Source organism: Oncorhynchus kisutch, unplaced genomic scaffold (assembly GCF_002021735.2).
Source record: "Oncorhynchus kisutch isolate 150728-3 unplaced genomic scaffold, Okis_V2 scaffold770, whole genome shotgun sequence".
Taxonomy (NCBI): domain Eukaryota; kingdom Metazoa; phylum Chordata; class Actinopteri; order Salmoniformes; family Salmonidae; genus Oncorhynchus; species Oncorhynchus kisutch.
In genome coordinates, this window is record NW_022262715.1 from 66,482 (window position 1) to 87,978 (window position 21,497).

General features: G+C 43.8%; 1 protein-coding gene across 2 annotated transcripts in view; it reads left to right on the forward strand.

The window, feature by feature from the left end:
- The window catches only part of pros1 (protein S), a 46,361-nt gene that overhangs the window by 21,673 nt on the left and 3,191 nt on the right, over positions 1-21,497 (forward strand). Inside the window, exons 7-11 of one of the 2 annotated variants that reach the window (XM_031816263.1) lie at positions 1,746-1,874; positions 5,831-6,071; positions 6,175-6,361; positions 16,799-16,963; positions 17,393-17,561. In XM_031816263.1, coding sequence (XP_031672123.1) covers positions 1,746-1,874; positions 5,831-6,071; positions 6,175-6,361; positions 16,799-16,963; positions 17,393-17,561 — 891 coding nt within the window. The remainder of the gene's footprint in view (positions 1-1,745; positions 1,875-5,830; positions 6,072-6,174; positions 6,362-16,798; positions 16,964-17,392; positions 17,562-21,497) is intronic. The other variant, XM_031816264.1, reaches the window with a different exon arrangement.

A 21,497-nucleotide genomic window follows, 5' to 3' on the forward strand; every position in this document is an offset into this window, starting at 1 on the left:
TATAGATCCACTGTACAGGTACCAGTTACTGTTATATAGATCCACTGTACAGGTACCAGTTACTGTTATATAGATCCACTGTACAGGTAACAGTTATATAGATCCACTGTACAGGTACCAGTTACTGTTATATAGATCCACTGTACAGGTAACAGTTATATAGATCCACTGTACAGGTAACAGTTACTGTTATATAGATCCACTGTACAGGTACCAGTTACTGTTATATAGATCCACTGTACAGGTAACAGTTATATAGATCCACTGTACAGGTGACAGTTATATAGATCCACTGTACAGGTGACAGTTACTGTTATATAGATCCACTGTACAGGTAACAGTTATATAGATCCACTGTACAGGTACCAGTTACTGTTATATAGATCCACTGTACAGGTGACAGTTACTGTTATATAGATCCACTGCACAGGTAACAGTTATATAGATCCACTGTACAGGTACCAGTTACTGTTATATAGATCCACTGTACAGGTAACAGTTATATAGATCCACTGTACAGGTACCAGTTACTGTTATATAGATCCACTGTACAGGTACCAGTTACTGTTATATAGATCCACTGTACAGGTAACAGTTATATAGATCCACTGTACAGGTAACAGTTATATAGATCCACTGTACAGGTAACAGTTATATAGATCCACTGTACAGGGAACAGTTATATAGATCCACTGTACAGGTAACAGTTACTGTTATATAGATCCACTGTACAGGTGAACTGGACTCCAGTTTAGACTCTAGTTTAGACACTAGATTTGCAGGCCCAGACTCTAGTTTAGGATCTAGTTTAGACTCTAGATTTGCAGGCCCAGACTCTAGCTTAGACTCTAGTTTAGACTCTAGTCTAGATTCTGGAGTTGCAGGCCCAGACTCTAGTTTAGACTCTAGATTTGCAGGCCCAAACTCTAGTTCAGACTCCAGATTTGCAGTCCCAGACTAGTTTAGAATCTAGTTTAGATTCTAGACTAGAGTTGCAGGCCCATACTCTAGTTTAGACTCCTCTATATTAGACTCTAGATTTGCAAGCCCAGACACTAGATTATTCTCTATCTTTACAGACCCAGACACTAGATTATACTCTAGATTTACAGACCCAGACACTAGATTATACTCTAGCTTTACAGACCCAGGCCGTAATTTAGATTAACAGAGGGAGATGACTGACCAGTTCAGTGTTACATAAGAGTGTTTAAACCTCAGGGTCATTGATTGACCATCGCTGTTACCAGAAACAGGCTTCAGTCTCTGTTGCTGCTTGTGCACCCACTTGTGTTAATGTTCGTGCGATTGTCTCATGACTAAACCAAACCTCCATATTACCAACTCACACTGGAGATGTCAAGATGTCTGTGTCTCCTCCCCAGAGTGTGTCTGCTGTACCCCAATATCTCTGAGGAACCAGCTAAATGTGTCTCCTCCCCAGAGAGTGTCTGCTGTACCCCAATATCTCTGAGGAACCAGCTAAATGTGTCTCCTCCCCAGAGAGTGTCTGCTGTACCCCAATATCTCTGAGGAACCAGTAATAAATGTGTTCCCTCCCCAGATAGTGTCTGCTGTACCCCAATATCTCTGAGGAACCAGTAATAAATGTGTTCCCTCCCCAGATAGTGTCTGCTGTACCCCAATATCTTTGAGGAACCAGTAATAAATGTGTTCCCTCCCCAGAGAGTGTCTGCTGTACCCCAATATCTCTGAGGAACCAGCTAAATGTGTTCCCTCCCCAGATATCAATGAGTGTCTGCTGTACCCCAGTATCTGTGAAGAACCGGCTAAATGTGTCAACAACCCTGGCATGTATGAGTGCCAGTGTCCCCCGGGCTTCAGTTACAACTTCACCTTGCGTTCCTGTTTGGGTGAGATGCCACTACACTGTACCCACACTGACCACAGGAGAAAGACACTATCACAGACAGGAACATGTTTATTTAACTAGTCAGGTCAGTTATGAACAAGTTCTTATTTACAATGACGGCCCTAGGAACAGTGGGTTAACTGGTCTAGGAACAGTGGGTTAACTGGTCTAGGAACAGTGGGTTAACTGGTCTAGGAACAGTGGGTTTACTGGTCTAGGAACAGTGGGTTAACTGGTCTAGGAACAGTGGGTTAACTGGTCTAGGAACAGTGGGTTAACTGGTCTAGGAACAGTGGGTTAACTGGTCTAGGAACAGTGGGTTAACTGGTCTAGGAACAGTGGGTTAACTGGTCTAGGAACAGTGGGTTAACTGGTCTAGGAGCAGTGGGTTAACTGGTCTAGGAACAGTGGGTTAACTGGTCTAGGAACAGTGGGTTAACTGGTCTAGGAACAGTGGGTTAACTGGTCTAGGAACAGTGGGTTAACTGGTCTAGTGGGTTAACTGGTCTAGGAACAGTGGGTTAACTGGTCTAGTGGGTTAACTGGTCTAGGAACAGTGGGTTAACTGGTCTAGGAGCAGTGGGTTAACTGGTCTAGGAGCAGTGGGTTAACTGGTCTAGGAACAGTGGGTTAACTGGTCTAGGAACAGTGGGTTAACTGGTCTAGGAACAGTGGGTTAACTGGTCTAGGAGCAGTGGGTTAACTGGTCTAGGAGCAGTGGGTTAACTGGTCTAGGAACAGTGGGTTAACTGGTCTAGGAACAGTGGGTTAACTGGTCTAGGAACAGTGGGTTAACTGGTCTAGGAACAGTGGGTTAACTGGTCTAGGAACAGTGGGTTAACTGGTCTAGTGGGTTAACTGGTCTAGGAACAGTGGGTTAACTGGTCTAGGAACAGTGGGTTTACTGGTCTAGGAACAGTGGGTTAACTGGTCTAGGAGCAGTGGGTTAGCTGGTCTAGGAACAGTGGGTTAACTGGTCTAGGAACAGTGGGTTAACTGGTCTAGGAGCAGTGGGTTAACTGGTCTAGGAACAGTGGGTTAACTGGTCTAGGAACAGTGGGTTAACTGGTCTAGGAACAGTGGGTTAACTGGTCTAGGAGCAGTGGGTTAACTGGTCTAGGAACAGTGGGTTAACTGGTCTAGGAACAGTGGGTTAACTGGTCTAGGAACAGTGGGTTAACTGGTCTAGGAACAGTGGGTTAACTGGTCTAGTGGGTTAACTGGTCTAGGAACAGTGGGTTAACTGGTCTAGTGGGTTAACTGGTCTAGGAACAGTGGGTTAACTGGTCTAGGAGCAGTGGGTTAACTGGTCTAGGAGCAGTGGGTTAACTGGTCTAGGAACAGTGGGTTAACTGGTCTAGGAACAGTGGGTTAACTGGTCTAGGAACAGTGGGTTAACTGGTCTAGGAGCAGTGGGTTAACTGGTCTAGGAGCAGTGGGTTAACTGGTCTAGGAACAGTGGGTTAACTGGTCTAGGAACAGTGGGTTAACTGGTCTAGGAACAGTGGGTTAACTGGTCTAGGAACAGTGGGTTAACTGGTCTAGGAACAGTGGGTTAACTGGTCTAGTGGGTTAACTGGTCTAGGAACAGTGGGTTAACTGGTCTAGGAACAGTGGGTTTACTGGTCTAGGAACAGTGGGTTAACTGGTCTAGGAGCAGTGGGTTAGCTGGTCTAGGAACAGTGGGTTAACTGGTCTAGGAACAGTGGGTTAACTGGTCTAGGAGCAGTGGGTTAACTGGTCTAGGAACAGTGGGTTTACTGGTCTAGGAACAGTGGGTTAACTGGTCTAGGAGCAGTGGGTTAGCTGGTCTAGGAACAGTGGGTTAACTGGTCTAGGAACAGTGGGGTTAACTGGTCTAGGAACAGTGGGGTTAACTGGTCTAGGAACAGTGGGGTTAACTGGTCTAGGAGCAGTGGGTTAACTGGTCTAGGAACAGTGGGGTTAACTGGTCTAGGAACAGTGGGTTAACTGGTCTAGGAGCAGTGGGTTAACTGGTCTAGGAACAGTGGGTTAACTGGTCTAGGAACAGTGGGTTTACTGGTCTAGGAACAGTGGGTTTACTGGTCTAGGAACAGTGGGTTAACTGGTCTAGGAGCAGTGGGTTAACTGGTCTAGGAACAGTGGGGTTAACTGGTCTAGGAACAGTGGGGTTAACTGGTCTAGGAGCAGTGGGTTAACTGGTATAGGAACAGTGGGGTTAACTGGTCTAGGAGCAGTGGGTTAACTGGTCTAGGAACAGTGGGGTTAACTGGTCTAGGAACAGTGGGTTAACTGGTCTAGGAGCAGTGGGTTAACTGGTCTAGGAACAGTGGGTTAACTGGTCTAGGAACAGTGGGTTTACTGGTCTAGGAACAGTGGGTTAACTGGTCTAGGAACAGTGGGTTAACTGGTCAAGGAACAGTGGGTTAACTGGTCTAGGAACAGTGGGGTTAACTGGTCTAGGAGCAGTGGGTTAACTGGTCTAGGAACAGTGGGTTTACTGGTCTAGGAACAGTGGGTTAACTGGTCTAGGAGCAGTGGGCTAACTGGTCTAGAAACAGTGGGTTAACTGGTCTAGGAACAGTGGGTTTACTGGTCTAGGAACAGTGGGTTAACTGGTCTAGGAACAGTGGGTTAACTGGTCAAGGAACAGTGGGTTAACTGGTCAAGGAACAGTGGGATAACTGGTCTAGGAACAGTGGGTTAACTGGTCTAGGAGCAGTGGGTTAACTGGTCAAGGAACAGTGGGTTAACTGGTCAAGGAACAGTGGGATAACTGGTCTAGGAACAGTGGGTTAACTGGTCTAGGAACAGTGGGTTAACTGGTCAAGGAACAGTGGGATAACTGCCTTGTTCAGGGGCAGAACGACCGATTTTTACCTTGTCAGCTCAGGGATTCGATCTAGCATCCTTTCGGTTACTGGCCCAACTCTGTAACCACTAGGCTACCTGCCTCCTCCACACTCTAACCACTACACTACCTGCCTCCTCCCCACTCTAACCACTAGGCTACCTGCCTCCTCTACACTCTAACCACTAGGCTACCAGCCTCCTCTACACTCTAACCACTAGACTACCTGCCTCCTCTACACTCTAACCACTAGGCTACCTACCTCCTCTACACTCTAACCACTAGACTACCTGCCTCCTCCCCACTCTAACCACTAGGCTACCTGCCTCCTCCCCACTCTAACCACTAGACTACCTGCCACCTCTACACTCTAACCACAAGGCTCTAACCACTAGGCTACCCTGCCACCTCTACACTCTAACCACTATACTACCTGCCTCCTCTACACTCTAACCACTAGGCTACCTGCCTCCTCTACACTCTAACCACTAGACTACCTGCCACCTCTACACTCTAACCACTAGGCTGCCTGCCTCCTCCCCACTCTAACCACTAGGTTACCTGCCTCCTCTACACTCTAACCACTAGGCTACCTGCCTCCTCTACACTCTAACCACTAGACTACCTGCCACCTCCACACTCTTACCACTAGGCTACCTGCCACCTCTACACTCTAACCACTAGGCTACCTGCCTCCTCTACACTCTAACCACTAGGCTACCTGCCTCCTCTACACTCTAACCACTAGACTACCTGCCTCCTCTACACTCTAACCACTAGGCTACCTGCCTCCTCTACACTCTAACCACTAGGCTACCTGCCTCCTCTACACTCTAACCACTAGGCTACCTGCCTCCTCTACACTCTAACCACTAGGCTACCTGCCTCCTCTACACTCTAACCACTAGGCTACCTGCCTCCTCTACACTCTAACCACTAGGCTACCTGCCTCCTCTACACTCTAACCACTAGGCTACCTGCCGCCCCTAAATATACAGTCTGACAAATTAAAAAAAGGACCTAATGGAACTTTTGGTATCAACTGATCTTAACCCTGACCCTGTACCTCCTGTAATGACCTCTGACCTCTACCCTCTCCGCCTGACGCTCGTGGTTGTCCCCAGATGTCGACGAGTGCGAGGTGGGCGTGTGTGAGGGCGTGTGTGTGAACACGATAGGTAGCTACTCCTGCCGCTGCGAAGGTCGTCAGGGCCTGCGGTTAGCGGAGGACCAGCGCTCCTGCGAGGAGGTGCCGGTGTGTGTCCAGCTCTACGACTACAAACACTCTGAGATGCTATACCTGGGAGAACAATTTACCGGAGGGCCTGTCATATACCTCCGCTTCAGACTACCGGAGAACACCAAGTAAGGGGGTTTAAACACACCGAGGCAGAGACAGACATGCAGTCCTGTTCACTACACAACTGTACCCTAAATCGTCCGGGTCGTCTGGGTCGTGTGTCTCCAGGTTTGCTGCAGAGTTTGACTTCCGTACGTTTGATCCAGAAGGGGTGGTTCTGTACGCAGAGTCTTCCCAGGACTCATGGTTCATGCTGGGGCTGAGGGGAGGACGGATCGAGGTCCAGTTCAAGACCCAGCACTCCCTGAAGGTCACCAGCGGGGGCAAGGCCATCAACGACGGACAGTGGCATGTGGTAAGACTGGCTCGTGGATTACTTTCACTGATTACTTTTTACTGTCTCTAGCTGGTTATATTTGTCACCTGTCCAACCTGACTGTCTCTAGCTGGTTATATTAGTCACCTGTCCAACCTGACTGCCTGTCTTTTACTGTCTCTAGCTGGTTATATTAGTCACCTGTCCAACCTGACTGCCTGTCTTTTACTGTCTCTAGCTGGTTATATTAGTCCTCTGTCCAACCTGACTGTCTCTAGCTGGTTATATTAGTCACCTGTCCAACCTGACTGTCTCTAGCCGGTTATATTAGTCCTCTGTCCAACCTGACTGCCTGTCTTTTACTGTCTCTAGCTGGTTATATTAGTCACCTGTCCAACCTGACTGCCTGTCTTTTACTGTCTCTAGCTGGTTATATTAGTCCTCTGTCCAACCTGACTGTCTCTAGCTGGTTATATTAGTCACCTGTCCAACCTGACTGTCTCTAGCTGGTTATATTAGTCCTCTGTCCAACCTGACTGTCTCTAGCTGGTTATATTAGTCACCTGTCCAACCTGACTGCCTGTCTTTTACTGTCTCTAGCTGGTTATATTAGTCACCTGTCCAACCTGACTGCCTGTCTTTTACTGTCTCTAGCTGGTTATATTAGTCACCTGTCCAACCTTACTGTCTCTAGCTGGTTATATTAGTCCTCTGTCCAACCTTACTGCCTGTCTTTTACTGTCTCTAGCTGGTTATATTAGTCACCTGTCCAACCTGACTGTCTCTAGCTGGTTGTATTAGTCATCTGTCCAACCTGACTGCCTGTCTTTTACTCTCTCTAGCTGGTTATATTATTCATCTGTCCAACCTGACTGTCTCTAGCTGGTTATGTTAGTCCTCTGTCCAACCTTACTGTCTCTAGCTGGTTATATTAGTCATCTGTCCAACCTGACTGTCTGTCTTTTACTGTCTCTAGCTGGTTATATTAGTCACCTGTCCAACCTGACTGTCTCTAGCTGGTTATATTAGTCCTCTGTCCAACCTGACTGCCTGTCTTTTACTGTCTCTAGCTGGTTATATTAGTCACCTGTCCAACCTGACTGTCTCTAGCTGGTTATATTAGGTACCTGTCCAACCTGACTGTCTCTAGCTGGTTGTATTAGTCATCTGTCCAACCTGACTGTCTGTCTTTTACTGTCTCTAGCTGGTTATATCAGTCACCTGTCCAACCTGACTGTCTCTAGCTGGTTTTATTAGTCACCTGTCCAACCTGACTGCCTGTCTTTTACTGTCTCTAGCTGGTTATATTAGTCACCTGTCCAACCTGACTGTCTCTAGCTGGTTATATTAGTCTTCTGTCCAACCTGACTGTCTCTAGCTAGTTATATTAGTCATCTATCCAACCTGACTGTCTCTAGCTGGTTATATTAGTCACCTGTCCAACCTTACTGTCTCTAGCTGGTTATATTAGTCATCTGTCCAACCTGACTGCCTGTCTTTTACTGTCTCTAGCTGGTTATATTAGTCATCTGTCCAACCTGACTGTCTCTAGCTGGTTATATTAGTCATCTGTCCAACCTGACTGCCTGTCTTTTACTGTCTCTAGCTGGTTATATTAGTCATCTGTCCAACCTGACTGTCTCTAGCTGGTTATATTAGTCACCTGTCCAACCAGACTGTCTCTAGCTGGTTATATTAGCCACCTGTCCAACCTGACTGTCTGTCTTTTACTGTCTCTAGCTGGATATATTAGTCCTCTGTCCAACCTGACTGTCTCTAGCTGGTTATATTAGTCATCTGTCCAACCTTACTGTCTCTAGCTGGTTATATTAGTCATCTGTCCAACCTGACTGCCTGTCTTTTACTGTCTCTAGCTGGTTATATTAGTCACCTGTCCAACTTGACTGTCTCTAGCTGGTTATATTAGACCTCTGTCCAACCTGGCTGCCTGTCTTTTACTGTCTCTAGCTGGTTATATTAGTCACCTGTCCAACCTGACTCTCTAGCTGGTTATATTAGTCACCTGTCCAACCTGACTGTCTCTAGCTGGTTATATCAGTGACCTGTCCAGCCTGACTGTCTCTAGCTGGTTATCAGTCACCTGTCCAACCTGACTGTCTTTAGCTGGTTATATTAGTCACCTGTCCAACCTGACTGCCTGTCTTTTACTGTCTCTAGCTGGTTATATTAGTCCTCTGTCCAACCTGACTGCCTGTCTTTTACTGTCTCTAGCTGGTTATATTAGTCATCTGTCCAACCTGACTGTCTAGCTGGTTATATCAGTCACCTGTCCAACCTGACTGTCTCTAGCTGGTTTTATTAGTCACCTGTCCAACCTGACTGCCTTTCTTTTACTGTCTCTAGCTGGTTATATTAGTCACCTGTCCAACCTGACTGTCTCTAGCTGGTTATATTAGTCTTCTGTCCAACCTGACTGTCTCTAGCTGGTTATATTAGTCACCTGTCCAACCTTACTGTCTCTAGCTGGTTATATTAGTCATCTGTCCAACCTGACTGCCTGTCTTTTACTGTCTCTAGCTGGTTATATTAGTCATCTGTCCAACCTGACTGTCTCTAGCTGGTTATATTAGTCATCTGTCCAACCTGACTGCCTGTCTTTTACTGTCTCTAGCTGGTTATATTAGTCATCTGTCAAACCTGACTGTCTCTAGCTGGTTATATTAGTCACCTGTCCAACCAGACTGTCTCTAGCTGGTTATATTAGCCACCTGTCCAACCTGACTGTCTGTCTTTTACTGTCTCTAGCTGGATATATTAGTCCTCTGTCCAACCTGACTGTCTCTAGCTGGTTATATTAGTCATCTGTCCAACCTTACTGTCTCTAGCTGGTTATATTAGTCATCTGTCCAACCTGACTGCCTGTCTTTTACTGTCTCTAGCTGGTTATATTAGTCACCTGTCCAACTTGACTGTCTCTAGCTGGTTATATTAGACCTCTGTCCAACCTGGCTGCCTGTCTTTTACTGTCTCTAGCTGGTTATATTAGTCACCTGTCCAACCTGACTCTCTAGCTGGTTATATTAGTCACCTGTCCAACCTGACTGTCTCTAGCTGGTTATATCAGTGACCTGTCCAGCCTGACTGTCTCTAGCTGGTTATCAGTCACCTGTCCAACCTGACTGTCTTTAGCTGGTTATATTAGTCACCTGTCCAACCTGACTGCCTGTCTTTTACTGTCTCTAGCTGGTTATATTAGTCCTCTGTCCAACCTGACTGTCTCTAGCTGGTTATATCAGTCACCTGTCCAACCTGACTGTCTCTAGCTGGTTTTATTAGTCACCTGTCCAACCTGACTGCCTGTCTTTTACTGTCTCTAGCTGGTTATATTAGTCACCTGTCCAACCTGACTGTCTCTAGCTGGTTATATTAGTCTTCTGTCCAACCTGACTGTCTCTAGCTAGTTATATTAGTCATCTGTCCAACCTGACTGTCTCTAGCTGGTTATATTAGTCACCTGTCCAACCTTACTGTCTCTAGCTGGTTATATTAGTCATCTGTCCAACCTGACTGCCTGTCTTTTACTGTCTCTAGCTGGTTATATTAGTCATCTGTCCAACCTGACTGCCTGTCTTTTACTGTCTCTAGCTGGTTATATTAGTCATCTGTCCAACCTGACTGTCTAGCTGGTTATATCAGTCACCTGTCCAACCTGACTGTCTCTAGCTGGTTTTATTAGTCACCTGTCCAACCTGACTGCCTGTCTTTTACTGTCTCTAGCTGGTTATATTAGTCACCTGTCCAACCTGACTGTCTCTAGCTGGTTATATTAGTCTTCTGTCCAACCTGACTGTCTCTAGCTAGTTATATTAGTCATCTGTCCAACCTGACTGTCTCTAGCTGGTTATATTAGTCACCTGTCCAACCTTACTGTCTCTAGCTGGTTATATTAGTCATCTGTCCAACCTGACTGCCCGTCTTTTACTGTCTCTAGCTGGTTATATTAGTCATCTGTCCAACCTGACTGTCTCTAGCTGGTTATATTAGTCATCTGTCCAACCTGACTGCCTGTCTTTTACTGTCTCTAGCTGGTTATATTAGTCATCTGTCCAACCTGACTGTCTCTAGCTGGTTATATTAGTCACCTGTCCAACCAGACTGTCTCTAGCTGGTTATATTAGCCACCTGTCCAACCTGACTGTCTGTCTTTTACTGTCTCTAGCTGGATATATTAGTCCTCTGTCCAACCTGACTGTCTCTAGCTGGTTATATTAGTCATCTGTCCAACCTGACTGCCTGTCTTTTACTGTCTCTAGCTGGTTATATTAGTCACCTGTCCAACTTGACTGTCTCTAGCTGGTTATATTAGACCTCTGTCCAACCTGGCTGCCTGTCTTTTACTGTCTCTAGCTGGTTATATTAGTCACCTGTCCAACCTGACTCTCTAGCTGGTTATATTAGTCACCTGTCCAACCTGACTGTCTCTAGCTGGTTATATCAGTGACCTGTCCAGCCTGACTGTCTCTAGCTGGTTATCAGTCACCTGTCCAACCTGACTGTCTTTAGCTGGTTATATTAGTCACCTGTCCAACCTGACTGCCTGTCTTTTACTGTCTCTAGCTGGTTATATTAGTCCTCTGTCCAACCTGACTCTCTAGCTGGTTATATCAGTCACCTGTCCAACCTGACTGTCTCTAGCTGGTTTTATTAGTCACCTGTCCAACCTGACTGCCTGTCTTTTACTGTCTCTAGCTGGTTATATTAGTCACCTGTCCAACCTGACTGTCTCTAGCTGGTTATATTAGTCTTCTGTCCAACCTGACTGTCTCTAGCTAGTTATATTAGTCATCTGTCCAACCTGACTGTCTCTAGCTGGTTATATTAGTCACCTGTCCAACCTTACTGTCTCTAGCTGGTTATATTAGTCATCTGTCCAACCTGACTGCCTGTCTTTTACTGTCTCTAGCTGGTTATATTAGTCATCTGTCCAACCTGACTGTCTCTAGCTGGTTATATTAGTCACCTGTCCAACCAGACTGTCTCTAGCTGGTTATATTAGCCACCTGTCCAACCTGACTGTCTGTCCTTTACTGTCTCTAGCTGGATATATTAGTCCTCTGTCCAACCTGACTGTCTCTAGCTGGTTATATTAGTCATCTGTCCAACCTTACTGTCTCTAGCTGGTTGTATTAGTCACCTGTCCAACCTGACTGCCTGTCTTTTACTGTCTCTAGCTGGTTATATTAGTCATCTGTCCAACCTGACTGTCTCTAGCTGGTTATATTAGTCACCTGTCCAACCAGACTGTCTCTAGCTGGTTATATTAGCCACCTGTCCAACCTGACTGTCTGTCTTTTACTGTCTCTAGCTGGATATATTAGTCCTCTGTCCAACCTGACTGTCTCTAGCTGGTTATATTAGTCATCTGTCCAACCTGACTGCCTGTCTTTTACTGTCTCTAGCTGGTTATATTAGTCACCTGTCCAACTTGACTGTCTCTAGCTGGTTATATTAGACCTCTGTCCAACCTGGCTGCCTGTCTTTTACTGTCTCTAGCTGGTTATATTATTCACCTGTCCAACCTGACTCTCTAGCTGGTTATATTAGTCACCTGTCCAACCTGACTGTCTCTAGCTGGTTATATCAGTGACCTGTCCAGCCTGACTGTCTCTAGCTGGTTATCAGTCACCTGTCCAACCTGACTGTCTTTAGCTGGTTATATTAGTCACCTGTCCAACCTGACTGCCTGTCTTTTACTGTCTCTAGCTGGTTATATTAGTCCTCTGTCCAACCTGACTCTCTAGCTGGTTATATCAGTCACCTGTCCAACCTGACTGTCTCTAGCTGGTTTTATTAGTCACCTGTCCAACCTGACTGCCTGTCTTTTACTGTCTCTAGCTGGTTATATTAGTCACCTGTCCAACCTGACTGTCTCTAGCTGGTTATATTAGTCTTCTGTCCAACCTGACTGTCTCTAGCTAGTTATATTAGTCATCTGTCCAACCTGACTGTCTCTAGCTGGTTATATTAGTCACCTGTCCAACCTTACTGTCTCTAGCTGGTTATATTAGTCATCTGTCCAACCTGACTGCCTGTCTTTTACTGTCTCTAGCTGGTTATATTAGTCATCTGTCCAACCTGACTGTCTCTAGCTGGTTATATTAGTCACCTGTCCAACCAGACTGTCTCTAGCTGGTTATATTAGCCACCTGTCCAACCTGACTGTCTGTCCTTTACTGTCTCTAGCTGGATATATTAGTCCTCTGTCCAACCTGACTGTCTCTAGCTGGTTATATTAGTCATCTGTCCAACCTTACTGTCTCTAGCTGGTTGTATTAGTCACCTGTCCAACCTAACTGCCTGTCTTTTACAGTCTCTAGCTGGTTATGTTAGTCACCTGTCCAACCCGACTGTCTCTAGCTGGTTATATTAGTCACCTGTCCAACCTGACTGTCTCTAGCTTGTTATATTAGTCACCTGTCCAACCTGACTGTCTCTAGCTGGTTATATTAGTCACCTGTCCAACCTGACTGTCTCTAGCTGGTTGTATTAGTCACCTGTCCAACCTGACTACCTGTCTTTTACTGTCTCAAGCTGGTTATATTAGTCACCTGTCCAACCTGACTGCCTGTCTTTTACTGTCTCTAGCTGGTTATATTAGTCACCTGTCCAACCTGACTGCCTGTCTTTTACTGTCTCTAGCTGGTTATATTAGTCACCTGTCCAACCTGACTGTCTCTAGCTGGTTATATTAGTCTTCTGTCCAACCTGACTGTCTCTAGCTAGTTATATTAATCATCTGTCCAACCTGACTGTCTCTAGCTGGTTATATTAGTCACCTGTCCAACCTTACTGTCTCTAGCTGGTTATATTAGTCATCTGTCCAACCTGACTGCCTGTCTTTTACTGTCTCTAGCTGGTTATATTAGTCATCTGTCCAACCTGACTGTCTCTAGCTGGTTATATTAGTCATCTGTCCAACCTGACTGCCTGTCTTTTACTGTCTCTAGCTGGTTATATTAGTCATCTGTCCAACCTGACTGTCTCTAGCTGGTTATATTAGTCACCTGTCCAACCAGACTGTCTCTAGCTGGTTATATTAGCCACCTGTCCAACCTGACTGTCTGTCTTTTACTGTCTCTAGCTGGATATATTAGTCCTCTGTCCAACCTGACTGTCTCTAGCTGGTTATATTAGTCATCTGTCCAACCTTACTGTCTCTAGCTGGTTATATTAGTCATCTGTCCAACCTGACTGCCTGTCTTTTACTGTCTCTAGCTGGTTATATTAGTCACCTGTCCAACTTGACTGTCTCTAGCTGGTTATATTAGACCTCTGTCCAACCTGGCTGCCTGTCTTTTACTGTCTCTAGCTGGTTATATTAGTCACCTGTCCAACCTGACTCTCTAGCTGGTTATATTAGTCACCTGTCCAACCTGACTGTCTCTAGCTGGTTATATCAGTGACCTGTCCAGCCTGACTGTCTCTAGCTGGTTATCAGTCACCTGTCCAACCTGACTGTCTTTAGCTGGTTATATTAGTCACCTGTCCAACCTGACTGCCTGTCTTTTACTGTCTCTAGCTGGTTATATTAGTCCTCTGTCCAACCTGACTGTCTCTAGCTGGTTATATCAGTCACCTGTCCAACCTGACTGTCTCTAGCTGGTTTTATTAGTCACCTGTCCAACCTGACTGCCTGTCTTTTACTGTCTCTAGCTGGTTATATTAGTCACCTGTCCAACCTGACTGTCTCTAGCTGGTTATATTAGTCTTCTGTCCAACCTGACTGTCTCTAGCTAGTTATATTAGTCATCTGTCCAACCTGACTGTCTCTAGCTGGTTATATTAGTCACCTGTCCAACCTTACTGTCTCTAGCTGGTTATATTAGTCATCTGTCCAACCTGACTGCCTGTCTTTTACTGTCTCTAGCTGGTTATATTAGTCATCTGTCCAACCTGACTGCCTGTCTTTTACTGTCTCTAGCTGGTTATATTAGTCATCTGTCCAACCTGACTGTCTAGCTGGTTATATCAGTCACCTGTCCAACCTGACTGTCTCTAGCTGGTTTTATTAGTCACCTGTCCAACCTGACTGCCTGTCTTTTACTGTCTCTAGCTGGTTATATTAGTCACCTGTCCAACCTGACTGTCTCTAGCTGGTTATATTAGTCTTCTGTCCAACCTGACTGTCTCTAGCTAGTTATATTAGTCATCTGTCCAACCTGACTGTCTCTAGCTGGTTATATTAGTCACCTGTCCAACCTTACTGTCTCTAGCTGGTTATATTAGTCATCTGTCCAACCTGACTGCCTGTCTTTTACTGTCTCTAGCTGGTTATATTAGTCATCTGTCCAACCTGACTGTCTCTAGCTGGTTATATTAGTCATCTGTCCAACCTGACTGCCTGTCTTTTACTGTCTCTAGCTGGTTATATTAGTCATCTGTCCAACCTGACTGTCTCTAGCTGGTTATATTAGTCACCTGTCCAACCAGACTGTCTCTAGCTGGTTATATTAGCCACCTGTCCAACCTGACTGTCTGTCTTTTACTGTCTCTAGCTGGATATATTAGTCCTCTGTCCAACCTGACTGTCTCTAGCTGGTTATATTAGTCATCTGTCCAACCTTACTGTCTCTAACTGGTTATATTAGTCATCTGTCCAACCTGACTGCCTGTCTTTTACTGTCTCTAGCTGGTTATATTAGTCACCTGTCCAACTTGACTGTCTCTAGCTGGTTATATTAGACCTCTGTCCAACCTGGCTGCCTGTCTTTTACTGTCTCTAGCTGGTTATATTAGTCACCTGTCCAACCTGACTCTCTAGCTGGTTATATTAGTCACCTGTCCAACCTGACTGTCTCTAGCTGGTTATATCAGTGACCTGTCCAGCCTGACTGTCTCTAGCTGGTTATCAGTCACCTGTCCAACCTGACTGTCTTTAGCTGGTTATATTAGTCACCTGTCCAACCTGACTGCCTGTCTTTTACTGTCTCTAGCTGGTTATATTAGTCCTCTGTCCAACCTGACTCTCTAGCTGGTTATATCAGTCACCTGTCCAACCTGACTGTCTCTAGCTGGTTTTATTAGTCACCTGTCCAACCTGACTGCCTGTCTTTTACTGTCTCTAGCTGGTTATATTAGTCACCTGTCCAACCTGACTGTCTCTAGCTGGTTATATTAGTCTTCTGTCCAACCTGACTGTCTCTAGCTAGTTATATTAGTCATCTGTCCAACCTGACTGTCTCTAGCTGGTTATATTAGTCACCTGTCCAACCTTACTGTCTCTAGCTGGTTATATTAGTCATCTGTCCAACCTGACTGCCTGTCTTTTACTGTCTCTAGCTGGTTATATTAGTCATCTGTCCAACCTGACTGTCTCTAGCTGGTTATATTAGTCACCTGTCCAACCAGACTGTCTCTAGCTGGTTATATTAGCCACCTGTCCAACCTGACTGTCTGTCTTTTACTGTCTCTAGCTGGATATATTAGTCCTCTGTCCAACCTGACTGTCTCTAGCTGGTTATATTAGTCATCTGTCCAACCTTACTGTCTCTAGCTGGTTGTATTAGTCACCTGTCCAACCTAACTGCCTGTCTTTTACAGTCTCTAGCTGGTTATGTTAGTCACCTGTCCAACCCGACTGTCTCTAGCTGGTTATATTAGTCACCTGTCCAACCTGACTGTCTCTAGCTTGTTATATTAGTCACCTGTCCAACCTGACTGTCTCTAGCTGGTTATATTAGTCACCTGTCCAACCTGACTGTCTCTAGCTGGTTGTATTAGTCACCTGTCCAACCTGACTACCTGTCTTTTACTGTCTCAAGCTGGTTATATTAGTCACCTGTCCAACCTGACTGCCTGTCTTTTACTGTCTCTAGCTGGTTATATTAGTCACCTGTCCAACCTGACTGCCTGTCTTTTACTGTCTCTAGCTGGTTATATTAGTCACCTGTCCAACCTGACTGTCTCTAGCTGGCTATATTAGTCACCTGTCCAACCTGACTGTCTCTAGCTGGTTATATTAGTCGCCTGTCCAACCTATAAAATATATTTTGATTTGTTTACTCTACAATGTAGGAAATAGTAAAAATAAAGAAAAACCCTGAACTGAGTATGTGTGTCCAAACTTTTAACTGGTACTCTTATATATGGAGGGTTGGAAATGACATTGATAGAAGCCACATTCTATCACAATCTATCACAATCTACCACAATCTATCACAATCTACCACAATCTATCACAATATACCACAATCTATCACAATATACCACAATCTATCACAATATACCACAATCTATCACAATATACCACAATCTATCACAATATACCACAATCTATCACAATATACCACAATCTATCAAATCTATCACAATATACCACAATCTATCACAATAATGTTGTTGTTGCTATGTAATGTTGTAGTTGTGTATTGTTGTTGTTGTTGCTATGTAATGTTGTTATTGTTTTGTAATATTGTTGTTGTTGTGTAATGTTGTTGCTGTGTAATGTTGTTGTAGATCTCAGTAGATGAACTAGAGTCCAGTATCAGTGTTAAGATCAGTAAGGAAGCTGTGATGAGCATCAACAGCCCTGAGAGTCTCTTTACGTCCATTAACGGGAAACTGGAGACCAAGGTGTACATCGCAGGGCTGCCCAACCGCACCGACAGCGTCATCAAACCGGTAAACAGCCCGCTGCCGCAACACCACAACCACAGAACAACCATAGAACAACCACAGAACAACCACACCACAACCACAGAACAACCACAGAACAACCACACCACAACCATAGAACAACCACAGAACAACCACACCACAACCACAGAACAACCATAGAACAACCACACCACAACCATAGAACAACCACAGAACAACCACAGAACAACCATAGAACAACCACAGAACAACCATAGAACAACCACAGAACAACCACAGAACAACCATACCACAACCACAGAACAACCGCAGAACAACCGCAGAAGAACAACCATACCACAACCACAGAACAACCGCAGAACAACCGCAGAACGACCATAAAAACAACGATTCCATAACCGTAAAACAACCATCATACAACCACCTGATGACATTGATGTGACCCCTGTACAGATCAACCCTCGTCTGGACGGGTGTATCCGGGGCTGGAACCTGATGAACCAGGGGGCGTCTGGGGTCAAAGAGGTTATTCAGGAGAAGAAGAGTAAACACTGTTTCCTGCACGTAGAGAGAGGAACCTACTTCACTGGGGCAGGACTGGCTCACTTCAACGTAGACTACAGTGAGTAGCGTACACTAGACTGGCTCACTTCAACGTAGACTACAGTGAGTAGTGTACACTAGACTGGCTCACTTCAACGTAGACTACAGTGAGTAGTGTACACTAGACTGGCTCACTTCCACATAGACTACAGTGAGTAGTGTACACTAGACTGGCTCACTTCAACATAGACTACAGTGAGTAGTGTACACTAGACTGGCTCACTTCAACGTAGACTACAGTGAGTAGTGTACACTAGACTGGCTCACTTCAACATAGACTACAGTGAGTAGTGTACACTAGACTGGCTCACTTCAACATAGACTACAGTGAGTAGTTTACACTAGACTGGCTCACTTCAACATAGACTACAGTGAGTAGTGTACACTAGACTGGCTCACTTCAACATAGACTACAGTGAGTAGTGTACACTAGACTGGCTCACTTCAACATAGACTACAGTGAGTAGTGTACACTAGACTGGCTGACTTCAACAGACTACAGTGAGTAGTGTACACTAGACTGGCTCACTTCAACAGACTACAGTGAGTAGTGTACACTAGACTGGCTCACTTCAACGTAGACTACAGTGAGTAGTGTACACTAGACTGGCTCACTTCAACATAGACTACAGTGAGTAGTGTACACTAGACTGGCTCACTTCAACATAGACTACAGTGAGTAGTTTACACTAGACTGGCTCACTTCAACATAGACTACAGTGAGTAGTGTACACTAGACTGGCTCACTTCAACATAGACTACAGTGAGTAGTGTACACTAGACTGGCTCACTTCAACATAGACTACAGTGAGTAGTGTACACTAGACTGGCTGACTTCAACAGACTACAGTGAGTAGTGTACACTAGACTGGCTCACTTCAACAGACTACAGTGAGTAGTGTACACTAGACTGGCTCACTTCAACATAGACTACAGTGAGTAGTGTACACTAGACTGGCTCACTTCAACGTAGACTACAGTGAGTAGTGTACACTAGACTGGCTCACTTCAACGTAGACTACAGTGAGTAGTGTACACTAGACTGGCTCACTTCAATGTAGACTACAGTGAGTAGTGTACACTAGACTGGCTCACTTCAACGTAGACTACAGTGAGTAGTGTACACTAGACTGGCTCACTTCAACGTAGACTACAGTGACTAGTGTACACTAGACTGGCTCACTTCAACGTAGACTACAGTGACTAGTGTACACTAGACTGGCTCACTTCAACATAGACTACAGTGAGTAGTGTACACTAGACTGGCTGACTTCAACAGACTACAGTGAGTAGTGTACACTAGACTGGCTCACTTCAACGTAGACTACAGTGAGTAGTGTACACTAGACTGGCTCACTTCAACGTAGACTACAGTGAGTAGTGTACACTAGACTGGCTCACTTCAACGTAGACTACAGTGAGTAGTGTACACTAGACTGGCTCACTTCAACGTAGACTACAGTGAGTAGTGTACACTAGACTGGCTCACTTCAACGTAGACTACAGTGACTAGTGTACACTAGACTGGCTCACTTCAACATAGACTACAGTGTGTAGTGTACACTACTATAATAGTGGACTATATATATTCTACTATAGTGGACTATATATATTCTACTACTATAGTGGACTATATATATTCTACTATAGTGGACTATATATTCTACTATAGTGGACTATATATATTCTACTACTACAGTGGACTATATATATTCTACTACTATAGTGGACTATATATATTCTACTATAGTGGACTATATATATTCTACTACAGTGGACTATATATATTCTACTACTATAGTGGACTATATATATTCTACTATAGTGGACTATATATATTCTACTATAGTGGACTATATATATTCTACTACAGTGGACTATATATATTCTACTACTATAATGGACTATATATATTCTACTATAATGGACTATATATATTCTACTACAGTGGACTATATATATTCTACTACAGTGGACTATATATATTCTACTACTACAGTGGACTATATATATTCTACTACTATAGTGGACTATATATATTCTACTACTATAATGGACTATATATATTCTACTACTATAATGGACTATATATATTCTACTATAGTGGACTATATATATTCTACTACAGTGGACTATATATATTCTACTACTATAGTGGACTATATATATTCTACTACTATAGTGGACTATATATATTCTACTACTATAATGGACTATATATATTCTACTACTATAATGGACTATATATATTCTACTATAGTGGACTATATATATTCTACTACAGTGGACTATATATATTCTACTACTATAGTGGACTATATATATTCTACTATAGTGGACTATATATATTCTACTACTATAGTGGACTATATATATTCTACTATAGTGGACTATATATATTCTACTACTATAGTGGACTATATATATTCTACTACAGTGGACTATATATATTCTACTATAGTGGACTATATATATTCTACTATAGTGGACTATATATATTCTACTACAGTGGACTATATATATTCTACTATAGTGGACTATATATATTCTACTATAGTGGACTATATATATTCTACTACTATAGTGGACTATATATATTCTACTACAGTGGACTATATATATTCTACTATAGTGGACTATATATATTCTACTATAGTGGACTATATATATTCTACTATAGTGGACTATATATATTCTACTACTACAGTGGACTATATATATTCTACTACTATAGTGGACTATATATATTCTACTACTATAGTGGACTATATATATTCTACTACTATAGTGGACTATATATATTCTACTACTACAGTGGACTATATATATTCTACTACTATAGTGGACTATATATATTCTACTACTACAGTGGACTATATATATTCTACTACTATAGTGGACTATATATATTCTACTATAGTGGACTATATATATTCTACTACTACAGTGGACTATATATATTCTACTACTACAGTGGACTATATATACAGTGCCTTGCGAAAGTATTCAGCCCCCTTGAACTTTGCGACCTTTTGCCACACATGCTTCAAACATAAAGATATAAAACTGTCTTTTTTTGTGAGGAATCAACAACAAGTGGGACACAATCATGAAGTGGAACGACATTTATTGGATATTTCAAACTTTTTTAACAAATCAAAAACTGAAAAATTGGGCGTGCAAAATTATTCAGCCCCCTTAAGTTAATACTTTGTAGCGCCACCTTTTGCTGCGATTACGGCTGTAAGTCGCTTGGGGTATGTCTCTATCAGTTTTGCACATCGAGAGACTGAAATGTTTTCCCATTCCTCCTTGCAAAACAGCTCGAGCTCAGTGAGGTTGGATGGAGAGCATTTGTGAACAGCAGTTTTCAGTTCTTTCCACAGATTCTCGATTGGATTCAGGTCTGGACTTTGACTTGGCCATTCTAACACCTGGATATGTTTATTTTTGAACCATTCCATTGTAGATTTTGCTTTATGTTTTGGATCATTGTCTTGTTGGAAGACAAATCTCCGTCCCAGTCTCAGGTCTTTTGCAGACTCCATCAGGTTTTCTTCCAGAATGGTCCTGTATTTGGCTCCATCCATCTTCCCATCAATTTTAACCATCTTCCCTGTCCCTGCTGAAGAAAAGCAGGCCCAAACCATGATGCTGCCACCACCATGTTTGACAGTGGGGATGGTGTGTTCAGGGTGATGAGCTGTGTTGCTTTTACGCCAAAAAGTTGCCAAAAAGTTCAATGTTGGTTTCATCTGACCAGAGCACCTTCTTCCACATGTTTGGTGTGTCTCCCAGGTGGCTTGTGGCAAACTTTAAACAACACTTTTTATGGATATCTTTAAGAAATGGCTTTCTTTTTGCCACTCTTCCATAAAGGCCAGATTTGTGCAATATACGACTGATTGTTGTCCTATGGACAGAGTCTCCCACCTCAGCTGTAGATCTCTGCAGT